General features: G+C 43.4%; 2 protein-coding genes across 12 annotated transcripts; one reads left to right on the forward strand and one right to left on the reverse strand.

Annotated features, from left to right (window-relative positions):
- The first annotated feature begins 55 nt into the window (after positions 1-55).
- Positions 56-22,677, forward strand: LOC128769006 (kidney mitochondrial carrier protein 1). Of its 6 annotated transcripts, XM_053882216.1 has the most exons (12): positions 56-123; positions 10,319-10,462; positions 15,030-15,180; positions 17,073-17,374; positions 17,472-17,619; positions 18,413-18,507; positions 18,668-18,753; positions 19,196-19,291; positions 20,310-20,434; positions 20,582-20,705; positions 21,417-21,497; positions 21,916-22,677. In XM_053882216.1, exons 4-12 carry the CDS (start codon positions 17,308-17,310, stop codon positions 21,955-21,957), a joined length of 864 nt encoding a protein of 287 aa, XP_053738191.1. In that variant the 5' UTR covers positions 56-123; positions 10,319-10,462; positions 15,030-15,180; positions 17,073-17,307; the 3' UTR covers positions 21,958-22,677. The 6 variants fall into 6 exon arrangements, with proteins under 6 accessions (XP_053738191.1, XP_053738187.1, XP_053738188.1 ...); XM_053882213.1 differs by lacking the exons at positions 56-123; positions 10,319-10,462 and adding an exon at positions 12,930-14,944; XM_053882215.1 differs by lacking the exons at positions 56-123; positions 10,319-10,462 and adding an exon at positions 12,930-14,944 and having other exon boundaries at positions 15,033-15,180.
- Positions 510-2,872, reverse strand: erich2 (glutamate-rich 2). Of its 6 annotated transcripts, none has more exons than XM_053882221.1 (7): positions 2,684-2,872; positions 2,132-2,338; positions 1,568-1,659; positions 1,393-1,508; positions 1,006-1,063; positions 870-941; positions 510-805 (listed from the first exon to the last, which is right to left on the reverse strand). In XM_053882221.1, exons 3-7 carry the CDS (start codon positions 1,611-1,613, stop codon positions 720-722), a joined length of 378 nt encoding a protein of 125 aa, XP_053738196.1. In that variant the 5' UTR covers positions 1,614-1,659; positions 2,132-2,338; positions 2,684-2,872; the 3' UTR covers positions 510-719. The 6 variants fall into 6 exon arrangements, with proteins under 6 accessions (XP_053738196.1, XP_053738199.1, XP_053738198.1 ...); XM_053882223.1 differs by lacking the exon at positions 2,132-2,338 and having other exon boundaries at positions 511-805; positions 2,684-2,725; positions 2,798-2,857; XM_053882218.1 differs by having other exon boundaries at positions 512-805; positions 2,176-2,338.
- Positions 22,678-27,850: the final 5,173 nt, after the last annotated feature.

Consider the following 27,850-nt stretch of genomic DNA (forward strand, 5'->3'; position numbering starts at 1 on the left):
TGAAGAGCACAGTTTACGAGTTGAAATAACCTGATACTCATCTCTTTATCTTCAGGTGCCACGTCGTATTGATCGACTGTGAGGACCTGTGGAAGCTGCGAGGTGCTTTTCATGCTCTATCAGGTTAGATATGTGTCTCTTACAAATCCACCTCACGCACACACCTTTATGTGAGCGCTACAATACATGCATCATAATTCTGTGACCTGAAGCCTGTTAAAAACCTTGACATGGACAATAACACAGAGACACCCAGCTCGGCGGTCGCTGACTTCAGTGTCCTTCCTCCGGTGTCCTGGACCACTGAATGGACAGAGACCAGCCATTATGTGCATTCAGCCACTGCAAATGATACAGCCGCTATCAGATCCCACGTTCTCCGCTCACACCGTGCGCTCAGTGATGTGAAATAACTCAAAAACATCGCACCTGCTGATCGCAGGACAGATCGGTTCCGACTTAGTGCCGGAGGTGCACATTTACAAGGCAGATGGCTGCAACATCATGCAAACTTTTGCTCAGCAGAAAACAGTGGATTCTCTTTTGGCTTTAAAAATGAATCATCATTTATACTTTTTCTCATGCATGAGTCACTTTAGGATTCACACTTAAAAGTGCAATAGATGATCCAGGACGAAGCTCCACTCGAGGGTTTCTTCTGTAAGAATTAGGCTCGGAACAGGTGCCAGTAACCAACACGAATTCATGAAACACAGCCGTCATTCATCAGTTTCTTCCTCATCAACAGACGTTGACGTGGAGCTGCTGCTAGTGGTTTCTTCGTCATCGTTGTCCTCGTCTTTGTCTGCCATTAAGAGATAAGATAAGTCAGTGTGTGTTCATGTGACTGAGCGGAGGGAGGTCTTCACCTTCTTGCAGTTTCTTCTTGATGAGCGAGAGAAACTCTCGCGCCTCCAGATAGTCTGGCTCATACACAAGTACTGCAACGACAGGCAACACGAGGTGATGAGAAGCAACAGGGTTCAGGGTCCAGGCGACACTCACTCATCCGACACAGGTTTCTAGCCAGATGCAGATCCGGTTTGTTCAAAGCTTGGAGAAACTGAAACCACAAGGTTTGACAAACATCACGCCAGGTGAAATCCACTTGCCACATCACAGTCAACAATGACTCAAGAGTGACCCCAGATCCTTGGTTAGCTGATCCTAGATCAATAACACGACATGACATTTACAGCAGGAGAAAGGTGCATTCAAACCCAGACTGCAACCAAAAACCTAAACCTCAAGCTACTAGCTAAGCAATTGGGTTTGTCAACATTGAATGGAGCATGTGACCTCTACATTCACTTTTATAACATCTTTATTGATATGACAGTCACCATCTTATTGTTCATATGTGAGCGCCGCAGGGGGCATCCAAGTTATTACCTTGTGTAGGAGGTCAACTGGAGCCCTTTGGTTTTTATCCAGGTCCTCCTCAGCTGACACTTCCTCTCCACTTTTCATGACTTGCTCTATTGGCTTAAGTGGATGGGCCAGCGCGTCTGAATATTAAGTGAGCTAATTAGAAACATCATCTCATATCACTTTCACAACTCACTACCTGCTGATTTTGCGCTGTTGGTGTTGACAGTCTCCCCACAATTCATGTTCCGCGCCTCCTGGGATGGTTGCGAATGCTTAGTGTCAAACGCTCTGAGAAGCACATAAACAGATCATTGTTCACTGCCTTCCACGTACAGACAGGTAAAATAATTGAGGAGAACAGTGACACCTCTAGCAAGAGCTCAGCCAAATCTTTAGCAATTCCTCCTCAGTAGTTAGAGAAAATGATTAGCCAAGGGCAGGCGTAGAGTTGCAAGTTGATAACTCTAAAGTGGATGGATAATAGCTCTTCTGTTAGGGCCACGATTTGACATCCACTCTATGATCGCTTAACTGGAAAAATAAAGCAACAGCTGCAGGGTTTTGGGGTGATGGCAGCAGCAGTGGACCACCACTGGAATCTTCTTCTTTTAGCTGTTTGGAACAATAATTACTATTCATCCAGCCTCACATTCTAAACTACATTTCAAAGTTTTGCTTTCATAATTAGAAAGTCTTTGTCACTTCGCCTTAGGAGAAGTGAAGCACTGTTCCCAGATAATGGCCATTTCAACACATTTACCAGATGCGAACTCCGATATAAGCCCCTTAAGCACAATGAATTACTTGTTCATCAGCCAGTGATCCTGATATAAGAGTTGCTTTGCTTTGTAGAAGCCTCTCAGTCTTCAGTCACACCTATGTTTATCTATGTTTATAGCCAAGATTCAGAGATTTGTCCGACATCAGCGTTGACTGCATGCACTGTTTTATCATGGACTATTTCGGCCTATAATCAGACAAACAAAGGCACAAACAAACATCATGTGAGCAAACACAGTCAAAACAACATTAGAAATAAACAGACAGCAGCAAACGCGACTCAATATTCATATGGATTTGGATGCCAGAATTTAAACAATTTGAAATCAAAATATGATGTAACGACTTAAATTCGAGTTTGTATCATGTGACCTGAAGCCACTGAATAAGATAACAACATTAACAACACATATCATTTCACCCAGAAAAAGGAGTTGTTCATACGGATGTGTCAATCTCCTGAATGAGACATTGTGGTGTTTCGGAATTTATCTGTTAGCTAATGGCTAAGTAGGGAGCTAACAGAGTTCACCTTGTCACAGAGGTGGTGGCCGCATGCTAGTAATACGTCCAGCTAGTGAGAGAAAAGGTCCGTTGATATCCACGCCGCATCTTTAAACACTGAAAGTTGGTTTGCTATCGTTACTTTCTTGCTTCTGGTCGCGGTGTTCGGTGCGAGTCGTTACCTGGCAACCCGGATGGTTACAATTACCATATATGGAGCGGCTCGACGAAGATGCCTTCAGGGACTGCAGGAATATTTTGTACATTCGTCTAAATCGTCATATTCAAGTGGAAACAATTCTAATATTGACTGATATGATAAAGGCATATTTTAAACGCGGACTAAATTCAAATATGGATGAAGTATACGTTAATATAACATTCTGTATTTTAATTTAGAGTGAACTGGTCCGTTTTTTTCTATTTTCTATGTCAAAACGTTTTAGAATTTGAAGAGGAAACACATAAAAAGTTCCTAATTGTTTGGAAAAAATGTTTTTTTTTAAATTGACTTTCAACTTTTTGTTCCATCCAAGTACACTGCAGAGAATCCACCCCATCCACCCCATATTCAAGCCATTTGTCAACCATTAAGTAGCTGTTACTGCTACATTAGCTGTGCACGTGTCAAAAGAGCTACCCTTGGTCCTGAATCTCTGTGAGGTTGGGTGCTAAAGAAAGGACGAAGGGTTTAACTATGTGTGTGTGCGTATGTGTGTGTCTGTGGTGAGGGTCGGGGGGGTTGGCTATTAACACTTCAACATTTTGCTTCACGGGTCTCTTATTTTCTGTCAGAATGGAGGGTCAAGTTTCTAACCACCACACAGATGAATGATCATGTGACTGACAGCGCTTGGCTCGCGAGTGGCTAAAGGTATCATAAGTTAAAAACACATGGTTTCCTCCCACTCTCACTTTCTCTCAAACTTACAGAACACACACTCACACACACACACACAATACCACATCAATTAGTCAGTGCAATGGAGTTGCTCGGACTGAATGTTCCCTGGAGAACGCGCTCACGTACGTCGACATTCAACTCACGCGTGTGCGATTTTCAGCCTGAGTAGGAGGGAGAGAGAAGATGATGCTGTGTGTTCATCAGAGGGCAAAATGGAAAGGTGCTGGCTGGAGATGGACTTATTATTATCCTGGCTGCAGGAAATATCTCATTACCAATCACGAGCAAAGTGAAATTTAAAAGCAACAGAGCAAGGATGTTATCAGCGAGGATTATTATCTGAAATACAGTCATCTATCTAAATCTATTTTCATTTCTGTTTCATAAATCATCGCACAAGCCCCCTGTGCGTTCATGTTTTGTGATTGTGACAACATTATAAAGTGAATTATTTTCCACTCTGATGAGTGTCAAATGAAGGTACATCACCTCCTCCTACAAACACAAAATAGAGCTTCTTAAATTTTGATTTGGTGCAGCAATCGCCACAGCTCTTAAGTGAGGGTCTCCCTCTATCTGTCAGGGGCATCTTTAAGCAAGACTTCCCGATGGAATTCTAAATTAATCTCAGTTTATTATGGCTATTGTTAACCTTAGAGATCCAATTCGAGGTAGCATTTCTGTCTCCAAGCAACATTTTCATAGAACAGCACTCCCGTCCTCAGAGTCTGGTCAATTATGAAAATATTGTATTCTATTATGCTCACATAATGACTCCCTCCACCGATGGTTGGGAGCCATCTACAGAGAGACATCACTACTATTAAGACCAAACCACAAGACGGACGCTATAAGAGCTCCATGTCGATGGCCATGACTCGATGAAGACATCACAGGAGAGATGGAGGACAGAATGCCCTCTCCAGTTCTTTAAATAAATGACCCAGCCACTGCTTTTATCTGAACTTAATTAGGATTCTAATGATGCTCATATTTCCATGGCGCTTTATTGCTTCGCCCTATTTTTTCTCCGCTAATTCAACAATATTATTTTTCTGAGCACCATTTATATGCGACTCAAAAAGCAAACTCCATCTTTTTCTTCACCAAAACACACACACACAGCAGCCTCACAATCCCACCTGCCAAAGAAGTTTGATGGGGAAATATATTCCACATAGACGACATGATAACAGAGTCATTTCACACCCCAGTGGTCTCCAGCACATTCCCTTTGTGCGTGCGTGAGCCCCAGTATGAGCTCGTACTGCTGTGTCGGTGGGTGTGCCTCTCACAAATTTCCATACGATGAGCCCGGAGGACATCTTGACACCAACACAGACTGCAGAAAGCCACATCAGAGTTTGATGTGAAGCATGTTTTGGGGTGATGGAACACACTGTTCTCACTGTCGCGTCATTAATAGCGATCGGCATTAACAAAACGACAGGTTGTTTTGGTAATGACTCCGTGCGCAGCCAGCGTCGACACAGTTTCTCCGTGTTTTCTGAAGCCTGTGTCCTGGAGCACATGTTTGCCAAGCATCTGTGCAGGTCCATCAGTGTGGTGCGCGGGATGAGCCCCATGCTTCACAGCCCCTGGCAGGCTGGAGGATAATAATAAATGCAAATTACAATCAGAGGAGCAGATCGCGCCTGGAGAGGATAATTGCTCCATTATGGCACTGGGTGTGTGTGTGTGTGTGTGTTCCATGGAAGTATGTGTGGCTCTTTTATAACAAAGAGAGAGTGAGAGCTGCCAGAGCCAGGGGCTTACGTCATAATCAGCGTTGATAGAGGGGTGGCAGAGGTGTGACAAGTATCGATGCCCCTGCTGGACACGAGTCACTTTCCACTACAGGGGCCAAGTTTGGCTAATTAATGTGTGTGATGTAAGTTGGACATGCAGAGATCTAGATCACAAGCTCAACCCAGATGCCCCCTTCAGGCAAGGGAATGTGTGCCGGGTGTCAGAGGTGATGGTTTGCAGGGAGCGCAGACCTCAGCCAAGCAGATCATTGGCACCCGTTCTTAGCTTCAGAGTCAGGCTAATGAAGCTTCGCGAAACAGTGTCATTGTGTTGTTGTTGGTATAAACACACACGGGCCGCAGGATGCGCATCGAGAACTGGTTGTTATTCGGAAGCAGTGAGAAAAAACACTCTGGAATCATACAGATATGTTAAATCCTGTTCCTGGTTCCTGACTGAGGTCGGACTCCAACTGGCGACCGTCACTGTCCGCCTCAGTGACAGTCACGGAGGAGTTTGAGCTGCGACAGGTCGTGGTGTTCTGAAGTGTGGCTTCGTTTTGTTTGTGAAGATAACGCATCTTGAGGATGAGCAAACCCCTCGACACCATGGTAGAATGGTCATGTTCCGTGACTGGTCTGTCACGCCACACACTCTCTCGAGCTAACAGCTAGCATGTCGGTTAGCATGGAGCTAACTTGTTGTAAGTTGTAGATGTAGTGAAGCGTCTTCGGTCTCTCTCCTCCTCCTCCTAATAATAACCAGAACTGAACTGGGGAGCTACACTGAACACATCGTTTTAGATTATTATTCAAATAAGATCTTTCGATGTGGATGTCGATCAGATATTTTATATGAGATACATATGTGTATAGTGATGATTTTAGATTCTTCTCAAGGACCAATAAAGACTTCAGTTTTAAAGAACTGGAGCTCTCTGTCAACTGTTTCACGCTTCATGCTTCACAGGTTTTACACATGTTCGCATTATGTGTCATTATTTTAATATACTTTTTTAATAATGTATGGTGTCTTGAGTATCACAGTGAGATGATTTAAGCAACTTAAGGTTAAACAGAAATTCAAAATAGGTCCAAACAAACGTCATCGTAATTAGTCGACTAATGGAAAAAATAATGAATAGATTAGTCACCAAGGAAAATGATTGTTAGTTGTAGCCCTAATGTTTTATTCAAATAGTTGGGCTTAACCTTTTACACCGTCTTCCTTGCTAAGCGTGAAAAAGCTTTTATATTAGCTGTCAAAACACCTCCTCATCCGTTTGACCTCATAGCTTCTATGTTATTCAGCAAAGGAAATGCAATTTCCAAAATTCCCAAGCTTAAGTTCCCCTGGAAATTTACCGGAAATGTTCTGCCCCTTTTGCTACCAGCCTAGCGTGGACACAAACAAACCTTCCCCTTTGCTGAACTCAGTTTCAGTGTTGAGTAAACAAGTTGTTTCCAGTTGTGGACCCAATGTTCTATCATCTCACCCAGAACGCAGAGATCACAGTGCTTCTCGGCACGCTTGAGCGGACAGATATATGGATGATGTTCCATGCGGCGGATGTTGCAAATGATTCCGAAAGATCACTGTGGCCGTGACTGGGAGGGCTGGATAGTCTGGGTGACATTTGGGGAGGCTTTGAGCGTCACACGCGACATGAGCTAATGACAGTCGGCGGTGAGAGATAAACACCAATGTAGTGAAGATGTGAAGAAGAAGCAGAGGTGTTTATTGTGTATCTGCTGTGGAAAATGATCCACTCAGTCTACTTACGGATATAAATCACTCTCCAAACAGTTTCACTGATAATATTCAAATGATTGCATGCGTTTTGTTTTTAATGTAATATCTATTGAACCGAATGACTTCGGCCGCTGGGCCTTTCTCAGTGCTGCATGTGTGTGTGAGTGTATGAGACCCTCATCATAATTATCATCATCATCTTTGGCTCCCTAAGCACCCTTTCACTCACTCTCACTTTTTCTGCCACACAGCTTCACTGAGGGACATGGCCCATCTGTCTCTCCCTCAGTCCATTCATCATTTCCTCACTCATCAACTCTGTATTTCCTCTTTTTATTCTGTCTCTCCATCCCTGTCTCTTCCTCTATCATTACTCTCTACAGCAGGGCTTTCTGCTTCCACCCCTTTCCTCTATCCATCCATCTGACATCCTTTTCCAGACTTCATTTTCTGCCTCTGTCTTTCGCTCTGGTTGTCCTACCAGAGAAGGAGATGCTATCTGGGATGGTCCTGCTAATGTCCCTCACTCAAGCACAGATTCACACCCTAAATCTTGATGCAGAGTTGGTGTCAGCTATTCGCATTGCTGCTTCCATACCTTACTAGTGAGACAGCCACTTTTCTCTTGTGTCTTCAGCATTCAAAGCTTGGGTTAAAATAGATATATTTCCTGAATATCAGTTGGTACCTGCTTTAGAAACCAGAGACCTTTGTTTCGCCTTCTCTTCTGTGTCCCCTTCAACACGCCTTTTGTGTTTGACCTCCAGTTTCTGCTCTGTTGTGTGTTTCTTTCTTTAGCTATTATGCTTAGCGAGTGGTTTCGCTCACCATTAAAATTTTGAACGTTTGTATTTACCAAGTTACATTCAGTTAGACATTGTAAAACGGGTCACAATGTGGTGCGGTAAGGCAGGGTCAAATCCGATGTCATTACCGAGGCTAACAGTCAAATGTTGAGAGAGGCGGCAGAGCAAGGCGCCTGCAGTTCTGTCCCATTGAGGCCGTCTGACTCTTGTATAGCTCCCTGGACAGACTGGGAGAGAGAGTGGACGGAGCCACCTGATTGGTTCTGGAGTTTCTCAACAGCTTTTTTTAGTCAAAGTCAAAGAAGTCTGACGCCGTTCTGGGAATAACTTCATTATTGTTGAAGTGAAGTGTCACAGTCTAGTTTGAATTTTCTGTCACACGATTGTCCTCATCAGACTCTCATGTACTTGTATCTTTGGTTGTAGACTTGCTATGGTCAATGTGGAAGTCAGTTGGTCTAAAAACGAAACTTCATTTCTGCTGGAGAAGCAGCCCGCCTGTCCTGTCCTCCTTCATTGCTGTCACTTTGGCTCTGCCCCGCTCAGCTCTCACTCAAAACAGTGGGTGCGACCGCTGTCTGGATGATGGGCGCGAGGCAGGGAGACCAGGTGGCAGTCATGTCCACTGGTTTAAATAGAAAGGAGCGACAAGGACTACAAAATTGGTGCCAGGAATCAGATCTGGTGTAGTCAAAAATTTCATTCACCAAAGCATTTAGAGTAGCTTAAAAGCAAAACAGTCATCTCTGTTTGTGGCTGCTTCAATGAAACCAATGACCGAGCATATTCATTCAAATGTTTTATTGGTGTTTTAGAACGTTGGCATTCACTTCAGTGACAATAGCAGGAAGATGGAGTCACACATTCAGGCAGGACATAAAGTTCAGATCCTGCATGATTCATTGGAAAACCAAGTCATGTCGTAGTCCACTGAATACCTTTGTACAGGGGTCTTTCAGAAATTCTCCCTCTCCCTCCCAGTCAGAAACATCTGTCAGGGAACTATAGAACTGGATTAGAGATCCATTGAAATCGGTTGGCAGTGGTGAAGGTGTTTATATCGCGGCGTGCATCATCCAACCCATGATCCTTTGAAGGGTCCATGCACGTCTTGAGAGAGGCAGGTAGAACGTAACGTACTGACCTATTTTTGAATCTAAATCACGCTGTAGGCAACAACAGCAACAAGCCCCCTTTTATTGGCACGATCTGAGCCAAGGAAACGCTGTGCTGTAAGCGTGTCCCTGTTGTTACGTAAGGCATCATACCAGAAGGTCATGTTCAAGGTTGACAGAGAGACCTGTGTTACGATTAGCATTATTCCTCCGCAGCTTTTCTCTCTCTCGCTCTCTCTTCGTCCTTGTCGCAGTTGCTCGATGAGGTTGTTTGAGTGGCAGTTGACGCCGCCATTTGAGACACCATGAAGGATATACGGAGGCCTCAGCAGCCACCTGGCGTGTCAGGGCTGTAGCTGGTTGGGGCAGGACGCTGTGAAGATTTATTCCGGGGCTGCTCCGGCATGATTATGATACCATAACACAAGGTGCCATAAAGAAAAGGCTGTCAGCTAAATGAAGAACAGAGCGTCGAAATGTGCTCGCCATTATGTGATCAATCAGACCTGTCAAGCTAGACGCGCCCGCGAGAGAGAGCTGTCACTGTCAGCTGTTGCTTATTTCTTCCTCAGCTCTTCCTCCTCTTCCCCTGTTGGTGTTATATAGTCCATGTTTTGGGCCACTTCTGCCACCACAAGTCTCCCACTGATAGGAAACCTCATGTGAGTATAGATAAGAGGTGTGGAATTACCAAACATGTTGACCACATGCTGGCTGAGATCACACACTGGACCCCCTTTTAATATTTCTCAGACGAGAAGAAAGGGAAGCATACATCATCCTGACAGAGCTAGAATACAGAGAGACATCCCTCTGTTATCTGCACACACACACACTGTCAGAGATTTATAGTACGAGGCTTTAATGGTGCCCTCACACACACTCTCTCCCTGCACACCTCAGTGCTCCCTCATATTCAAAGACATCATCCTCTTCTTTCCTCCTTCATTTGGTCTGTTCCTCCTTTCCTTGTCTTGCTTTGTCTACAGTAAAATAAAAAGATCCAGTCGAGGAATTTAAACTTCCAATAAATCACCGTACAGGAGGGAGTGTCGAGGGCTCCGGAGGAAAAAAGCAGAATTGAAGGCTTGTTTTTGAAATAAATAGCTTACTGTCTACATAAAGAAGCAAGCTGACAGCCATACACGACTCTCTAATGGGAGTCGGTTAAATCTTTAACACACACCATTTACCCATATGATTTATAGGACCAACAAGTACGACCGGCTCGTGTTTATCCCCTGTAAAAGTCTCTGTAAGTCCACGGAGAGATGCGATGCCTGACTTTTCAACTCGGTGTCTTCCCTTTAGCAAATTGTGATGTCATTTATTTGCAGGAAAGACACTTCAAGATGGAAGTGGTGACCCCATTAAGATCTCAATATGGGAGGTTAAACTCCTGCCAGGGGAGACGTGAACAGTGAATCATCGAGATTTTGAAGGGAATTGTCATATCGGGATGATAAAACAGGGATGGAAAGGTAAGTGCTGGACTCTAAACTTAATCACAAACACAGTTCCCATATAAAAGTAAAAGTCTAAAGCAAGGTATCTGACCTTTCCTCAGGTGTATGAGAAGTTCCATGTGCTATGGGTCCCGTAAATGACTGTTTTCGTAATCCAAATCATCCATTCATGTGGGCCTCTTCCGTCTTTCTGCACTTTTAAGTTACATCACGTGACCATGGGAAGCTTTTCTGAAGCTTGAAGGATGAAGTTCTGCAAGTTTAAATGTCAGAATCAGAATCTAATATATTGCCATGGTCAGTGGGGGTCCCACCAACTAGGAAAGTGCTTCGGAATAAAGTGCTGTCAACAAAATAAAATAAGAGGTTTCAACATCATCTGTTTACGTTCACAGGCTTGTCTTAAATATACAGTAGGAGCGTACTGGCCTATATGGAAGGGTGATATGTATGTTGGGAACAGACCTTCAATGGACTGATAACATCTGTATAAGGTGGTTACTCAGTGGTAGCACCACCCAGCCTGTTGTTTAGCAATGATCGGAGGATCAGTAGGATACCAAGACTCTAAAACAGTCTTTGTTTTCACTGGTTATACAGTATCTATTCAAACTATTGGAACTATACAGCTACTGAAATGAAGGATTAGGAAACTTATAAAGTCAGTATAGAGCTCTTATGTCGCTTTGTGTTCCTTGAGCAGTCGCACACTTGCTAAAAGAAACTATATTGCCTGTATCTAATATTTCGAAATGTCTATCTGTGCTTTATATGGCTCTAATATTGAAACTAAAACTGTTGACTTTCATATAGACCTTTTGGTTTGTTCTGCATTCTCTAGTAGACAGAGGCAGGCCACTGATGCTCCCCTCATGTAGGACCCTGTCGTCTATTTAGAGCCAGTTCATCATATTAATGTGTACCGGAGATTGGCTGTATTGACTGGCTGAAAATCAATGGTAAAATCTTGCTTTTCTTTTCACCTGGAGATCATTTTGGTATGCAGGAGAGGTTTGCACGCTCAGAACGACAAGACGCACATTGCACACACACACACACACACACACACACACACACACACGCTCGCCCTTCAATACAGACCTATAATTTGCCAGATGCAGCGAATGGCTGGTTACTATGGCAACTACAACCCTGGAGTTTTTTCTCAAATTTGGCAAAAAAGAGGCTGAGTACACACACACACGCACACACACAAGATAAAGTGCACACGCTCTCTCTCACACACACACACGCAGGCACAGTAACAGAGAGTCATCATGACTGAAGCAGTGAAAGGGTGAACAAATTAAAAAAGCTCTTAGATGTCAAGAGTACGGGAGGTGGTCGCTTGTCATGAGCAGGTGGTTTTTGTGCGCTCACAAAAGCAGGACATTAAACTGCAGCAATGAACTGGTGAATGTAAAATCATTCAAGGTGTTTGTGTGTGACACAGTGAGTCACGACAGCGCGCGGACGCACGCTCTAATAAGAGTCGACACAGACAAATGTTAATGAAATTTGGGAAATGCCACTCTGGGATGTTTCATCTTGTAATTGCCGCGCTGCCATTTTAAAAGTCACAACCTTCTGCTCGACGAAGAGCTGATATTTCTGAAATAAACCCCCAAGTCATCAGCGACACCCCGAACGTGTTAGTGCTGAGCCAATGAAAGCAGGGCTTGGGATTATCCTCACGCCCACGCACCCACACACACACACACACACACACGGCTGCATCTGCTCTGAGCTGATAAGAGAAATTGTCCTCCCCTCAAAGGATCAAGCAGAAGGAGAACACGACAGAATGGAAGGGGTGGTGAAGTGAGGGGTCGGGCGGGAGGCGGGGTGACGTCGCTGTGACGGCTGAAAGTTGAGTGTCAGCGACAATAGCACTGGGTCAAAATAGTTTTGTTTCTTGCCTCTGCGTGTGTGTGTGTGTGTTTTGGGGGGTTAAATGAGGGGTTAAAGGGTTAAAACTTCAAAATAACTGAGTCATTACAATTGAGTTTCAGTTTGGTTCAGACTCATGGCGAAGGTTAGCTATGTGTTTGGGATGGCGAGGGTTAGAGTGAGAGGCTGGGGAACGTCAATGGGAGGTCCTCAGATAGGCAGAAATACGAACGTGTGTGTGTGTGAGAGAGCGAGAGAAGAACATTGTGTGAGCTTCACTGGGCCTCTGTTAAGCAAAGTGGATTAGGTAAATGGCAGCAAATCAATGAACAGAATGTCGACACACAAACAGACACACATTAGGTCACATTCCACCATCCAGAGCCAGTTTCTCATCCGACCCATTCAAATGTCTGTTTATTTTGGCTGTTTCTTATTCTGCATTTACTCAAGTTTTCAGTTTGAGACAGCCTTAGACATCTAATGCTCCATGTAAAACAACATGGTGGGCCTGATTCGGGCCCACGGCCTCGGGTTTGACATGTGAATTAATCCTGAATCTTAATATTTAGAAGCTGAAGACTCTACCAACGCTCTTGATGTGCCCTTCGGAAGTGATCCGAAACCTGCGTGGGAGTCTTACGTATGCCTGATGACGGTTCACCAGACCACGTCATATGTGGGAACTCTTCCCTCGCTGCCTCCCCCCCACCTCGCCGTCAAAATCCCCATTCCAGCTCCTCTGCATGGGCGTCCCATTCCGACCAATCGGAGCCCAGCACCAAGACGGGAATCTGCATAAATCCGCATGGCTAATGTCCCGTGCAGATTGAAGCAGCAACAGTGTGACGTCATCATTTTTCATGAAACAAAACAACTGCATTTTTTTTTTAAATCCCCCGCCCTAATTAATGCGTTAAATCATTTCCATTCGAAAAGAGAGGAAAACAAACTGCATTTGTTTGTGTAATTGCCCATGAGCAAGAGATGAAGAAGAGGAAAGTGTGTGTGTGAGAGGGAAGCTGCATAAACAGTGGAGATGGATGAGTCTATTACAGCGGCAGCTAATCCAGCTATTAGGAAGTAGAGTGGAAGAACGTGATAGAAAGGTTACACGCGTCCGTCTAATGGCTCTAAATACTGACTTAAACGGCAAGTCAAGGAATTTTAGAGATCATTACAGATGTTACCCCGGGGTGTCACCGGGACTTATGGGCCTTCTGCTGCCTTTTGTTCTCCTCCGATGATTATAGACTTGAGCCACGAAGAAGGACCTGTCAGCGTTCGGCTAACAAGGCTGTCACTTCATCTGCTGGTCATCGCCTCGGAAAAAAAAACAAAAAACATTTTCATCATAAAAAATGTCTCTACATTCATTTATGAGTCTTTATTTTCTGAATCTCTGATTCAATACATGTGGATGTTAAATTATACTTGCTTTCACTGACTTTATCCATTTTTTAAATCCCATATTATTAGATTTGAAGCTCCTATTGGTCGCAGTAGATTTGTCGTCTCTGATCCTGACTATTGTGGTGAGAGGATTTAAATAACAGCACTTCTCAGGGTTTCACCTTTAGTCCTTCACTGCTTAAATACAGTCAGTGCATTTGTGTGCATTCTTCTTCCCTTGTACTGTTTGTTGTGCAAGCAGGCTCCGGACCACTGCTGCCACCTGCTGTCTGATTAAGCACATTGATATCAACAATATTTGTCATGCTAAAATGTTAAAAATAAATGCAGGTTAAAAATATCAGTTGAAAATATTTATATTATGATCATTTAGGACCGGTAAGATGCAGAATATTTTGGAATTAGTTCTGCTTTGCTGACGTTGTTGGTAGCTGGGTGACATTTTCAGCAGCGTTTGTCGAGATTTCTGTCATCTCACATTTCATTTAATGAAAACATTAGGATAACTCTCATTTGCAGGAGGTCCTTTCTTCCTGTGGCAATAAAAACAATCTGAAAAAAATCACAATGAAGGATTCTACTTGAACTGAATTTTCTTACACATTGTTCACATGGTTTCTAAGCTCTTTAGTATAGCTTTTTTGCACTTTATAATATTATTTCTTTTTAATTTATTGTCATATGTTGAGTACAGAGCATGTTACGAACACAATTTCCCTTGGGATTAATAAAGTTTTTTTGATTCTGATTCTGAACACACAGGAACACACATCAGCCTCCTGGGCTCAGGAATATAAACTGAGTGAATGAATATTCTCTTCTTCTTTACTCTTCGACACTTCCTGTCTTCTGATGACATTCCCCTCACCCTACCTTATTACACCATCGCACAGAAACTCCCACCTCAAGGGCAGAAATCTGTGAAGCCGTTTGCTATTAACCAAAGGTTGAGGTCAATATCAAAGGCCTTGGTGGCGAGTCACTAGAGATCTTTCAAGAATTCACCATTCTCAGAGGCCTTCCTGATATGCTTACAAGACAGAAATGTGAAGATGAGCAAAAGGGATGGAGGCCTCACACCTTCATGGCTCAGGTCAGGTGGAATTGTACCCATCGTGTAACACTGGGTGAGTCACTGAGATTCAGATGTGTGGTGACCAAACGGGAAGTCCTTATATGGTGAAATCGCTTTAGGTAACATTATAAGCCGCGACGCTTTAAGCCTGGAAATTTACTGTTGCTTTTGCGTCACTACTCTGTGGGGTCTCTTTTATGACAGCAGCTCAAGTCGCACATCCATCTTGGAACGGGATTGGACCAGCTGACAGCTGTGTATCAGCCAATCAGAGCGCAGGGTGTTGCATCCATCGTCGTGGTGATGAGTCTACGTTCAGAGCTGGAGGATGAGGAGCAGAGTGAGAGAAGACGTGGTAAACAACTAGGACAGTCGTGACACACACACACTCACACACATACACAGGCACACACTCTAACTATTGTGGACAGGCCTTCACTTCCCATTAGGCTCACCGTTGCCTCGAGGTTAAAGTAAAAATACCCTGCCACACAGAAGCGACCAAAACAACACCAGTGTGTGTTTGTCTGCGCTGGGGTCACTGCTTGTGCTTTTGTAGTATTTGAATTATTTTGATGCCAATATTTGTATTTTTTAACCACTTTTTCTTTTTAGAAAACAAATTGGATATGAATAGTTGAGAAAACGTAAAAAAAATATTGATGTCATAGTTTAAATTAAATTATTTAAGTACGCAATGTACTTCTGAAAATGTCAAATTTGTAATTGTAATACATGTATTTCAAGGAGAAAAGCGTCTGGTTTGTTCTATAGGACGTGTGCTCAGCAGTCAAGTGCACATTCACACACTTTGCGCAGCAAATCAGCGTATTATTGTTTGAAAAAAAGGCAAGTATGTTCAATCTATGTTTCAAATTAACACAAACAATGGAGAAAATGTTCTTTTACGACCACCGATTATCTATGTTCTTCATTAAGCACATTGTTTGACAGAGACTGGGACCCTCTCTCTTTCAATTTCAGTTATCTAAGATAGTTATTACTTTCTGCATTTAAAAAAACAAACAAAACGTCAATCCTATTTAGTGGCGTTTCTCTCTTTTTGTGTAACATTTGGGAGCCCCCTTGTGGCTGCAGGGAGCAACTAAGTCCACTAAATCAACGCATAGAATAGAATAAACAGCACGTAAAGCATTAGGTTATGTATTCATTGCTACAGATCTAACCCGCGTCCCCATTTTAGTGGGCATTTATCGCAACATAAGCACATCTTCTGCCGTCACGCAAGCTCATCGCACAGCCGACACCACTTCCTATCTTCGTGATGGTTTCTGATAAAAGTCTTTTTAAATATTTCCGCTGTTTTGTGTAACAGTCACGGCCTGACACAACTCACGCACAGAGAGACACGCAAATCCAGTTCCCTATTTCCTTCGTCGTTAATAAACTAGTGGTGGCTCTGCGGTTGGTATTGACCCATAACCAATGACCATAGCAGCGTAAGTGTGACTACTTTAAGTACTTGAATTGGTATTCTGCTGACATCTAGTGGTCATTTAACAGAGCAGCTTTTAGCAGATTGCGCGGTACACAAATTCAATTGTAAGCATTGTACATGTTGCTCTTTTTTTTTTTTAATCATTGTGCATTTATATTTTCCCCCAGTACATTCATTTATAATACATTCATTTATACTCATTAATACTAAGCGTTTTATTATAATTATATATTTGCTTAAAATATTATTTTAAAAAGTATTGTTCTTTTTTGTTCGTGTTTAAGTATATTTCATTTTTTGTTGATGATGCAAATTTTTTAAACTAACTTTTTTCAGCGTTTTTGCTTTGCTTCACTGTTGAATGTTTTGACTTTAATGTAATGCCTGTATGTTGCCATAACAACCAAACTTTTCCCAGTGTGGGAAGAATAAAGGAAATGTAATCTGATCTAATTTAACATCATTTGATGTGCGAAGGTAAAATATATCAGCGTATGTTTGTGTATTAATTTTTAGTGTAGCTATGTTGTTATTTTATTTTGATATATTTTGGGAGCAACTTTTTTTAACGTTATTCCTAAATAGCGTTCCTGTCAATGTCTCACAATATTTATTTGTATTATTATTATTATTATTCGTATTGTTATTATTGTGCTATGGTGGAGCCTTGAACACTAACATTTTGTCACGGTTTCGCTCTGCTTCAATGATGATGAATCAATCAATGCAGTGAACATTTTTAAAAATCGCTGTAATATAATTCTATTTATTTTTTTAAATATTTACAGTCGATGGAGTGTCGCATAGCAACGTAAGGGGGCGGGACAAAAAGGACAGTAGCCATATGGATAGTGGTGGGCGGGGCTTATTTTCAGACCGTGCTGAGGGCGGAGCTCCTTGCTATAGTCTCAAGTGCCGGCTGGAATTCAAGCTCCCGCTCTACTGTAAACTCCCCTTTGTGGCCTCCACTCTTCACCGCCTGGGCCTGAAGATACAGCAGGACTCCTGGACAAGCCTTAGAAAATGTCCAACAGCGTCAACTGGAAGCCCTTTGTGTTCGGCGGCCTGGCGTCGGTGACTGCCGAGTGCGGTGAGTGATGAGCGGGGAGGAGGCCCGGAAGGACGCCTTCACATCTGGGTTGCGTTTCACCGTCTCACGAGGAAGTAACGCGTGTGTTCTGTTCCAGGCACGTTCCCCATCGATTTAACCAAGACCCGTCTACAAGTTCAAGGACAAGTAGGCGACAGCAAATACCGCGAAATCCGGTACCGAGGCATGCTCCATGCGTTGGTCCGGATAGTGCGGGAGGAGGGGCTCCGAGCACTGTACTCCGGGTTAGCATGCTTCCTCTATTGCAGCTAATCTCCCAAACCTCTACCTCATCACATGCGTTTTCACAAGTGCTCCGCGTAATACGATTACTACCAACTCATTTTGTGTACTATTAAGTTAATTTACACTCTCGATTAATCGTCATATGTACGGTTGACTGTAAATACTGATCTTCTGCAGTGAACACACGAGGCGAATAAAGTAATGTAGTTGTTTTGAAGCCACTGCTAAAGATTGCATCAGACTCAAGTGCTTGGCTTCTCAAGTTTCAATGAGACTTAATGGGGTTTCTGCTGAATGAAAACACAGAAGTTACTCCATCATACATTAGTTTAGTTCATTTCTATATCTGATCAGGCATTGCGATTTTAAATCTGTAGCTGTACGCTGTAAATTGTGGTTAGATGAAACTCAATGAATTCTCTCACTCTCTCAGAGTGTGTATTTGAGAGAAATAGTTTTTGTGAGACAGAAATTTCCATGGCAATTGGCTTCTTTTTAATCCAGTAACACGATTACCTCACCATAAAAGAAGATGCTAGACACACATTGCTGCACTGAGTTGTGCGTTCTCTGGACTTTAAGTGGTGAAACCTATTTCACATGGCAACAAAACTTGGAGCTGGTTTCTGCAGTAAGGCTTTGTTAAACTTGTTTTACTTGTGTTGTGGCTCACAGTTGAACACAAAACACTCACGTCTGAGGTGATAATGCCAGTGACAACGACAACAAACATGTTTGTGGACAGTCTGCGGTCATTGAAAAGAGTGATTGTATCCACTTCTGTTTTCCCAGAATCTCCCCTGCTATGCTAAGACAAGCGTCCTACGGGACCATCAAGATTGGAACATACCAGACGTTTAAGCGACTTCTGGTTGAGAGGCCAGAAGGTGAGTCAGTGGAAGCATGCACACGCTTGCATTCACACTTTCCAACGTAAAAGTCAGACCTAAATGTGAGCATGAGCTTTTCAAGTGACATTTAATGTCTCTGCCTGACGTCAGACAATGAGAACCGGGATATCAAATTCTGCTTCCTCCTCTGTTTCAGATGAGACCTTACTGACTAATGTGTTGTGCGGCGTTCTCTCCGGGGTCATCTCCTCCTCCATCGCCAACCCCACTGACGTGCTGAAGGTAGCTGAGCTCACGTGTTGCAGCGCTAATGGCTGTAGTTTGTTATCTGATTCTTCACAGAGGAACAGGTTTTACTTCTTCCAACAGCTGCAATGAATCTACTCTGAAAACAACTGTGTGCTCAAGTACTCCAGCAACTCTGAGCAACAGTGTCCTGAGGCCTTCATGGATGATCGCAAGAGTTATTTTGGTTACATGCCGAGTCGAGCGCATGCTATCGCTGGCTACTTAAGTTTTATTTATAGGTCATAATTCACACAGAATGTTCTCTGAGTGACAGTCATGCATCCAACAGTATGTGTGTTTGTTCCACTTTGTGTGTCAGGCATTGGTGTGGTAACAGAGAATTGGAGCAAAAAAAAAAATCACTCCTGGAGTTATTATTGGCTGAAAGCTCCTATGAAATTACCCTGTTCAATCTTTGTCAAATCTGTTGGTTCAGATCCGCATGCAAGCTCAAGGCAGCGTGATCCAGGGCAGCATGATGGGGAACTTCATCAACATCTATCAGCAGGAGGGAACACGAGGACTCTGGAAGGTACGTGCTGTTTTAACACCATGTCAGGTCGTTGAGCTGACGGCTGACCTTCTAAAACATGGACAAAAAAAAGCCCTGAAATAGAAACAAATGAGTCCTGACTGTGATCCAAATTTCATTTTGTGTTTATGTAACACAATGGAATGAAGAGCACCACTTCCGACTGCATTTATTTTCAGAAACAATTTGTTTTCACAATCGACTGTGGCGCAATCCATGAGTGTGTTGTGCCATAACATTGACCCATTGCTTTCAATTGTAATGATTTTAATGGTCAAAACTGGGAGCCATAAAACACTGTCAATGAAAAAAGACAGTTGGAGCATACTTTGATGCTGAGTACTTGAATGGGATTCGGGAGAACCACTCACAAGCGCCACAAAAATGTGATCAAAAAGTCAATATATGTAAATTCACTGGCACTTTCTGTGGGATGTTCGGGGTTTCCCCAAAAGTCAGATGGCAACAGCAACTGACTTTTGGGGCGTTTAAACAGGTGTAGATGAAATGCTCACGTGAGGGGCGTAGAGTGACGCGAGGACAGAGGGAAGCCTCCTGCTGTGCCATGAGTTCCAGTGTTTGCTGCTCAACACCAGCTCCTCTGTTGTGAAACGGATTTTACAAAGCCTTTATGTAACTTGTTCAATCAGTGTGGTGCAGCGTTTGTATAACAGTGAGCTATTTAAGCACAAAGAAAACACCAACCCTTCAGTAATAATGAAATAATTACTATGATCATAATGACTTCATTTTCAACTTATGTGGACTCAGACGATTTGAGTGGCTTCCAAGACTTATACTGCCCTAATCTGGGTAAATATTTGGTGTTTTTCTGTGATTTTTGGCAGCCACCCAAAAGTAAACAGGACTTAGCTGTGTGTGCCTGGATTTTATTTTGAAATGGTTTTCAGTTGTGTTGAGACAAAAGAAATGGGGATGATCCTGAAATTTACGATAAGGCAGTGAAGAAAAATAGAATATTTACTTTAGATCACAACTTCCGTCCCTCTCTCATCAGGGCGTCTCGCTCACGGCTCAGCGGGCAGCGATCGTCGTCGGGGTCGAACTGCCTGTCTATGACATCACCAAGAAGCACCTGATCCTGTCAGGCTACATGGGCGACACGGTGTACACGCACTTTTTGTAAGTTAAATTAAGACTTCATTCATCCCTTATCACGATTCGATAAGAGTTTATGTTTCAAATTTGGGCGGGTAGATTGTTTGAACAATGATTGACATGCGAGTTCTGAAACTGAAAGCTACATAGATGATTAACTGTCTGCTACAGGTCCAGTTTTGTTTGCGGCCTGGCCGGAGCACTGGCGTCCAACCCGGTGGATGTAGTCCGGACACGCATGATGAACCAGAAGGGCGGCGCTCTGTATCAGGGAACACTGGACTGTCTCCTGCAGGTCTGTTCAAAAGCTTGTTTTATACTTCCTGATACCTGAAGCTGGTGCGATCAGAACCTCCGTCAAGGCCCATTTACGCTCAACATTACTCATGGATCCAGATACGGACGGGGCCTTCTGTCATTTCACCGGTATTTCTGCACATTTCCACAAAGCTCACGGATATGGGTCAAATGACGCGGTACCACCAGAAACCATGGGGGGGCAGTGTTGCTGTTAATATCGGATGCATAGCTCTCATGAAACACGAAGAAGACATAACAAGGGCGGAAATTCTCCGTCCTCCAGTCACAATGTATTTAGCAGCCTCACTGGCCACTGCCTCCTTCAGTGTTTTCAAGAGGAACATTATCAATGCTTCTTCCACAGTCACTTCCACAGTTATTTGTTGTCCTAAACTTTTGCCTCTCGGCTGCTCCCCCTGGTGGATGTATTAGGTAGACCACGTGGAATCATGTGCTTGAAAATGACAGGTGAATTATTGTCCAATGAAATGATGATGCACTGAGAGCCATAACTTTGAGCCTAAATACTATTGACAAGTCAACATTTAGTTTCTGTGCTGAAGTTTTCAAGCAACTAAATTTGCTTTTAGGGTCCAATGCTAAACTCGTGGATTTGCTGCTTCACTTCATCAGAGCAGAAAAATAAAAAAATCACAGCAACCTTTTTCAGTACTGTGTCAAAAAGAAAGTTTGTCTCTGTTCTCAGACCTGGCGCTCCGAGGGCTTCATGGCGCTCTACAAGGGTTTCTTCCCCAACTGGCTTCGCCTGGGACCCTGGAACATCATCGTATCCTTTCCAAATCTCCCTTCGCTCACCCCACCTAACTGGCGTGATGCAACCTCTGCAGGCAAAGTCTGTTCATTCCGCTCTGTGGTTCGGGGTGCCTGACTGGAAGAGGGGCTTATTTTAAATCTGGTTATGTAACCAGAGAAACTACTGGCTCAGTAGCCCACTGCCCCTGACTGAAGGCGTAACAGGTTGGGGGAGGCGGTTCAGAGAGGAGAGTCAGTACAATGAAGGCTTTAATACAAAATGTGATTAAAAAATAATGCAAGGTTTTCTGAGGCGAGCTGAGAACCGAAGGCCGCAGAACAAGTTTAGTACCATAAGTTGCTTCAAATTCAATATTTTTTTCTTATTCTGTCGGGTGTTGCAGTGCACCTCAGGACCGCTCGACATTCTGCTTCCTTGACTTCATGTCTAGTTCTTCCTCACCTACGAGCAGCTAAAGAAGATCGACGTGTGAGCGACAGAGACTGTTCTCTGAAGGAGACTGAAGAGTACCAAGGCGGCCGAAGGACTCAGTCGGATCTTTGAAAGAGCCACCGGTGTTAGTGACGGGTCGACCCCGACCAAAGGTGCCACGAGCGCTGGTCAGCCTCTTTTTTTTTGAAGGAGGCCGTTCCTCTTCCGAGCATGGGCGCGACTGTTGAAGCTCCAAGTGCTGCATTCAAAATTCATTTAAACAGCTAAGCGCCATCTTTGTTGTTGTCAGCTGCTGTTAGCTCGCTACGAAACGGCTGACAATCAAATGATTCCATTGTTGGATGATAAGGAAAATCCAAGTGTGACAGGACGTTTTCTATATTTCTAGAGTGAGTGGCGGGTGTTTGTTTGTCCAAGGCTGGTGAAGGTTTGTTTTAATTTAAAAGCTTCTGTGGATTTTTGTGTTACACGTGTGGCCATGTCATGTGATAGCTGGGGGGCGCCCCCTGCCCTTTTGTGGCGTAAGAGTTCGCTTTGCTAATTTAAACTTGCGGAAATGTTACATAAGCCAACCCAGAGTGTCATTCGATGTTTACAGCTCACTTTCTCTGCTCCTGTTTTTGCACGCAGACGCTTCTTGACAACTGTGCCTTTATTTTAAATATTTTTTATACATATAAATATATATATATGTACTTGAGCTGCTTCAACTGCCAAATTGTGAGCTGCTTTTCATGCCAAAATAAAAAAGTGAAATCAATGTGGGCGCTTTGCTGATCTCCGCCGCAGAGGGGCGCTGTGGAGCCGCCGCCAGATTCCAGGCCACCAGATCTAGCACAGTTGTGTTGTTTCCGAGGGAGCGCTGTGGAAGTGCGCTCGCGCTCAGACACGCGTGTTCATCCCGACAACATAATGATTCATAAATAATTCAGGACGGTGGAGTGTGTAATTGTTCTGCGAGTGAATTCCCAGTTTCGCCTCCTCAGAGGTGTCGAGGTGCTCCAGGGAGAGCGGCGGGAAACACGCGGAGATGCGCGCGGATCAGTGTTTTTTTGTTCGCGGCTGCGTCACCGAGAGACTTGTGGGGAGAGACGGTTGTCTCGGAGCTGTCATGTTTATCGCGAGTTGGCCGCCTCAGATGACTCCTCGCTCTCTGATTGAGCGCACGTGTTCGGCCCTTGAAGCCGGTCAGCTGATGACGAGCTGAGACAGACGCATCAGACAGTGGCATGTGGCTGCTTGGCAGCACCGCGTGTCTGGCATCACGCGGCCGCCGGCTCGACCTCGGGGGATTCCTGCAGACCGGCTTCATTGCGGTTCATGTATACAGCCTGCGACTTGCACGAAGAAGGGTGAGGTTATGCGTCTGCTCTCAACACACTGCCCTACTTACTGGCTCGACAGGAAACCACACAGGCAGTTCCCAGGTCCCACCGCTGAGTTTTATCTGTTGTGATACAGGATGAAACGGTCCCATAAAAGAACACGGATATGGATTCTGCTTGGCAAAAATAATCAATATAACAAGAGCATTTATAATCATAAATACAGTTTCAAAGTAAGTACCTCAGCGGACTGGGCTTCCAAATCTTTTCACATTAATAATACAGTTAGCATTGAAAAGTGAAATTCAGAGAGAACTTCAAATTAGTCCGTGTCTGCTTTCTAAATACACACATACATCTCTGCCATTGAGTTTTGTATATGAAAAAAAAAAGTTGAGTTTTTGTTTTCTAAACTAACTGAAAAAAATCCAAGATGACAATTATTAAATAAAAAAAACTGCTTTAAATAATAATCAGATTGAATTAATAATAATAAAGTTTAAAAAAACAAATGATTTTAAAGTGCCAGTTTTGCTTATCAACTAGCATAAGACTTCATAGAAGATGCTATGGATGTTCATGATCACACATGCCGTCTTCTTACAATGTTTCTTTAGTGTTTGGGGTTCTTGAGTCTTTAGAACTAAATGAAGTCCACAATTTATAGTACTTTCTGAACCTACATGACTATGAATACTACTATTGCATCATAGATGAGTGCTGAAAGTAAAGTCTTAGCAAGGTGCCTTCCCTCGTGCTCATGGACACCCCAGCCAGCAATGCGATGTGGGGTCCATATGAGCCCCAATTGTGGGCCCCATGTGTGGCTTGCACCCAGAATCCAGTAGGCTTCAACTGTGGTAAGTCATTTGGGATATGAGTGGGATGTTTGTCTAGAGTGTCTTTCATGTTTGTTTGCTGATGAAGGCAGTATAATCTAATCTGTCAAGGTGTTATGTGGGTCTCAACTGGGCCACACACGGGACACACGGTAGGCCTGGGCTGGAACAGGGAGCACCCAGGACCTTTTAGTCTTCTGTTAATATGAAAAACTTAATTTAAGAAATATACAATTTTTGATAGCTTATCTTCATCATCTTTAAAGAGATTAAAGAGGAAGTTGAATTTTTTTTTTCTATATTTAAGGTTCTTGAGTGAAGAAGGCTAACATGGGCTTCTATGGGACTTTAAAATGCACTCTGGCATGAGAACATCTCATGATCCATCAGTCTGAGCTTGTAGAGTGTCACCCCTGTGACTTGAGCGAGAGAGAACACAACACCTGTTGCCAAGAAAAAGTTTTGTTGACGTGAACTTTTGGGGATGTCGTTCACATTGAAAAAGTCTGGAGAAACAGAACTAGAGCTTGTTTGCTCCAGTAGCTCCAACTACCAACTCTTGACTTCCTCTCGAGTTTTTAAAAAAGCGACACCTACGGACACACGGGGGGTTTCTGGTTTTAAGACATCATTAGTGAGACAAATAAATACGCGGATCGCCTGCGTCTTGGATTCACCTCCTCGTTCAAATAAACAGCAGCCTGGTGAAATCGCAGAGCGGGCGACCTACATTTACACCACTGGAAGGAGACGGAGACCCCTGGGAGACGGGATCACAAGGATGAGCCGCTGGTAATGCTGCTCCATTGTTCCGTTAAGATGGGAGCCAGCCAGCACAGTGACTGTAGAAGGAGATAAAGTGAGAGCAGATTGGTTCCACGTGCCAACTGCTGTGACTTTGAGTGTCGTGAGGAGTCGTGCTGCGTCTCAAATGGAGGTGCTTTAGTTTAACCTCCAGCTCCAACCCCGGAGGAGCTTTCAAAAGACTCCGATTTCCGTGGAAAAAAAAGGCGACTGAGAGTGTTTGCTCCCGTCTACTTGACAGAGAGATGAGGAAAACGATCAGAAAAAGGTCAACATAAATTTGAGTTCTACTTCTTTTCTCTGATTATTATTGCTATTATTATTATTATTATGCAAATACATTCTATTACTTACTCACTATTACTAATTAAATTTCCCTAGAAACTGTAACTGTTTCTAATGTGGCCCTTCAGGATCATCATCCAAAGAAAAACAGCGATGACTACAATGACGGAAAAATACCCAAAATATGTATACTCAAGTAACAAGGACAAAATGAACCTAAGAAGACTAAATATGAGGAAATGTATGTATATGCCCTGAAACCTATTGAAATTTTTCATTTTATATGCATTTAATTTGAATGTAAATCAACATAACTATGGACCAGATGCTCAAGATAGAAAGACAATTTATTTCAAAATATATTTTCAATATTCTTTCAATGTATTTAATGTGTATAGAACATGTTATATTTACTGCCATCTGACTAAAAGAGAAAGAACAAAAAAAGTAGAAAAATCACAACATATCAGTTATAGTTTTAGTCTGACATCAGAAGGGCCAAGAAACTACAGGCATAGGGCCGCATATGGCCCCCGGGCCGCACTTTGCCCAGGTGTGTCCTCAGCAATTTAATTCGGGGGTGTATATTATACGAACTTTGTATTGATTATTTTCGGCAGCAAATCCCACCACTTCCCCCTCATAGCGAGCAACACTGCAAATAAGTTGAATAGAAGGTGACTTTTAGACCAAGTGTCGCTTCAGAAAGCCGACTGTAAACGTGTCACGTGACTCACAGCCTGGCCGCTGTCCTCGCCATGCAATGATAAGGAGGGCCACTGGGATGCGCTTTTGGGCGGCCCGCCTCTCGGCGCTCTCTGCCGCAGCTCAGTCAATAAAGCCTCAGCCTCTGATAAGCAATAAATATTCACATATTTGGCAGCATCCCTTTCCTTGGACGCCCGGTTTTAAATTCTCTGCCCGGAGGCTCTTGGAGCTCAGCGTGTAGCGTCCACGCAAACACTGGCAGGCGCGTCTGATGTGAGCTGGTGGCGCTGGCAGGATTATTCACAGATCTCCCACACGCACACTTCTAGCGGAGTGAGGGTATAAATGAGTGATCAGTGATGTTTTGGGGAGTCAGCAGCGAGGGGAGCGCGGCGAGAGAATAGAGGACGGCGGAAGAGAGGACTCCAGACTCGGCTCTAATTAGGATCCACACGAGGCTTGAAAGACGGAAGTTGTCAGGTGACGCGAGGAGCTAAAGATAGCGCCGAATCCCGAATGATCACAGAGACGACTTTATATAACCTGGCAGGTGCTCGTCACATTTTGGGCAAGTGTGCAGAAAAACAAGCAACAATTTTTTTTATTTTTATTTTACTGAAGCGAATCGCTTTTACTGATATGTTTTCTCGTGACAATTTTAAATTTTAACACCATTCTATTCACTCTGAAATATTTGGGAGAAATAAATGGCACTCCCTGATCAGTGCACTTTGATATCTGACGGGTTATTTATTAAAATTTGTGGGAGAATAGATCCATGCTGCATCGGCATCATACAGGTAAACAGGTGTTTCAGTGATCCACTTCAGCCAGAGTATTCACATGTTTTATTTTGACATTTTGGGTTGTTAATTTGTTGCCCATTAACACAGTAAATTACTATATTATTTAGTTTGATATTTCCAACTGGCTGAGCGCAAACTGCATTAAAAAAGAACAAACCAAACAGAGCAGTACCACTGGAAACCATCGGGGGCAGTGTTGCTGTTTCTTTGTCACAGCCAAACTGCACAGACCCAACCCTAACCCTAACCCTTAATCTAAACTGTAGAAGCAAAAATTTTAAAAAGTAAAAAAAAACTTCATCGCCTGTGCGCGATATAACCATGGACGCATGCGCTTACCAGTAAACGTCAGTTGGTAAAACATGCGCAACTTTCGGTTCCAGTCCCGGAACTTCCGGCAGACCGCATCAGACAGGTGGACCACATCAGGCAGTGACACAGACCACCGCCTCCGACAACGCTGCCTCCGTTTCCTCTTTTGTGCAATACATATACATATTTACAAACATAGCTACATTGTTTGTCGTTGTCATAAACTTTTGACTGTGGGTTGCTCCCCCTGGTGGATGCATTGGTGAACAGCAATACCAAAAAGTAGAACACATGGAGGTAAGAGATCAGTGACGGTAACATAGTTTGAAACGGACGGATACAAACTTGTACAAAAAGGCAGCATAAAGGGGCCTTTAAAGAAAAATGTCTGGCCATGCTTCACACTCACTCGTTTCATTACGATTTATGCTTCTAAACACTTAAATATTTATGCTTCTAAAATCTAAAAATCACATTTAGCATCGCTGATGCTAATAAGCTAACCCAAGCCCAACACTCTTTGACTACTACAAGGAGTTTGTAGGTTTTCGAATGCCTCGGGCAAATTGGAGTTCGAACAAATATTTCGAGATTTTTTTGCTTTCAAACGAAAATCCGGAATTTCAGGCATATGAAATAGGATTCCAAAGACATTTCAGTGGTGTTGGGACCACTGTCTGAGTCCCGTAGGCTCCACACAGTAGCGTGAGCTCTTCTTCCTGTTTCAACTGGGTGAACAAGCTCTGTAACACTACTGCCACCTGCTGTCCCAGGATGTTAATGGTATCAATACTGTTTCAAATGCTAAAAGAGGGTATCTGCTTACATGGATAAGACAACAGTTTAGTCAGCTG

The sequence above is a fragment of the Synchiropus splendidus genome, chromosome 13 (genome assembly GCF_027744825.2).
Source record: "Synchiropus splendidus isolate RoL2022-P1 chromosome 13, RoL_Sspl_1.0, whole genome shotgun sequence".
In the NCBI taxonomy this organism is placed as follows: domain Eukaryota; kingdom Metazoa; phylum Chordata; class Actinopteri; order Syngnathiformes; family Callionymidae; genus Synchiropus; species Synchiropus splendidus.

Excerpts from the sequence above, each read along its gene's own strand:
- erich2 (XM_053882218.1), bottom strand. Across the intron at positions 1,509-1,567 it reads CAACAGCGCAAAATCAGCAG|ACGCGCTGGCCCATCCACTT; the intron begins GTAGTGAGTTGT and ends CTTAATATTCAG. Across the intron at positions 1,064-1,392 it reads CAGTTGACCTCCTACACAAG|TTTCTCCAAGCTTTGAACAA; the intron begins GTAATAACTTGG and ends TTGTGGTTTCAG.
- LOC128769006 (XM_053882216.1), top strand. The coding sequence starts at position 17,308 with ATGTCCAACAGCGTCAACTGGAAGCCCTTTGTGTTCGGCGGCCTGGCG. Across the intron at positions 18,508-18,667 it reads TCTGGTTGAGAGGCCAGAAG|ATGAGACCTTACTGACTAAT; the intron begins GTGAGTCAGTGG and ends CCTCTGTTTCAG. Across the intron at positions 19,292-20,309 it reads GAACACGAGGACTCTGGAAG|GGCGTCTCGCTCACGGCTCA; the intron begins GTACGTGCTGTT and ends CTCTCTCATCAG.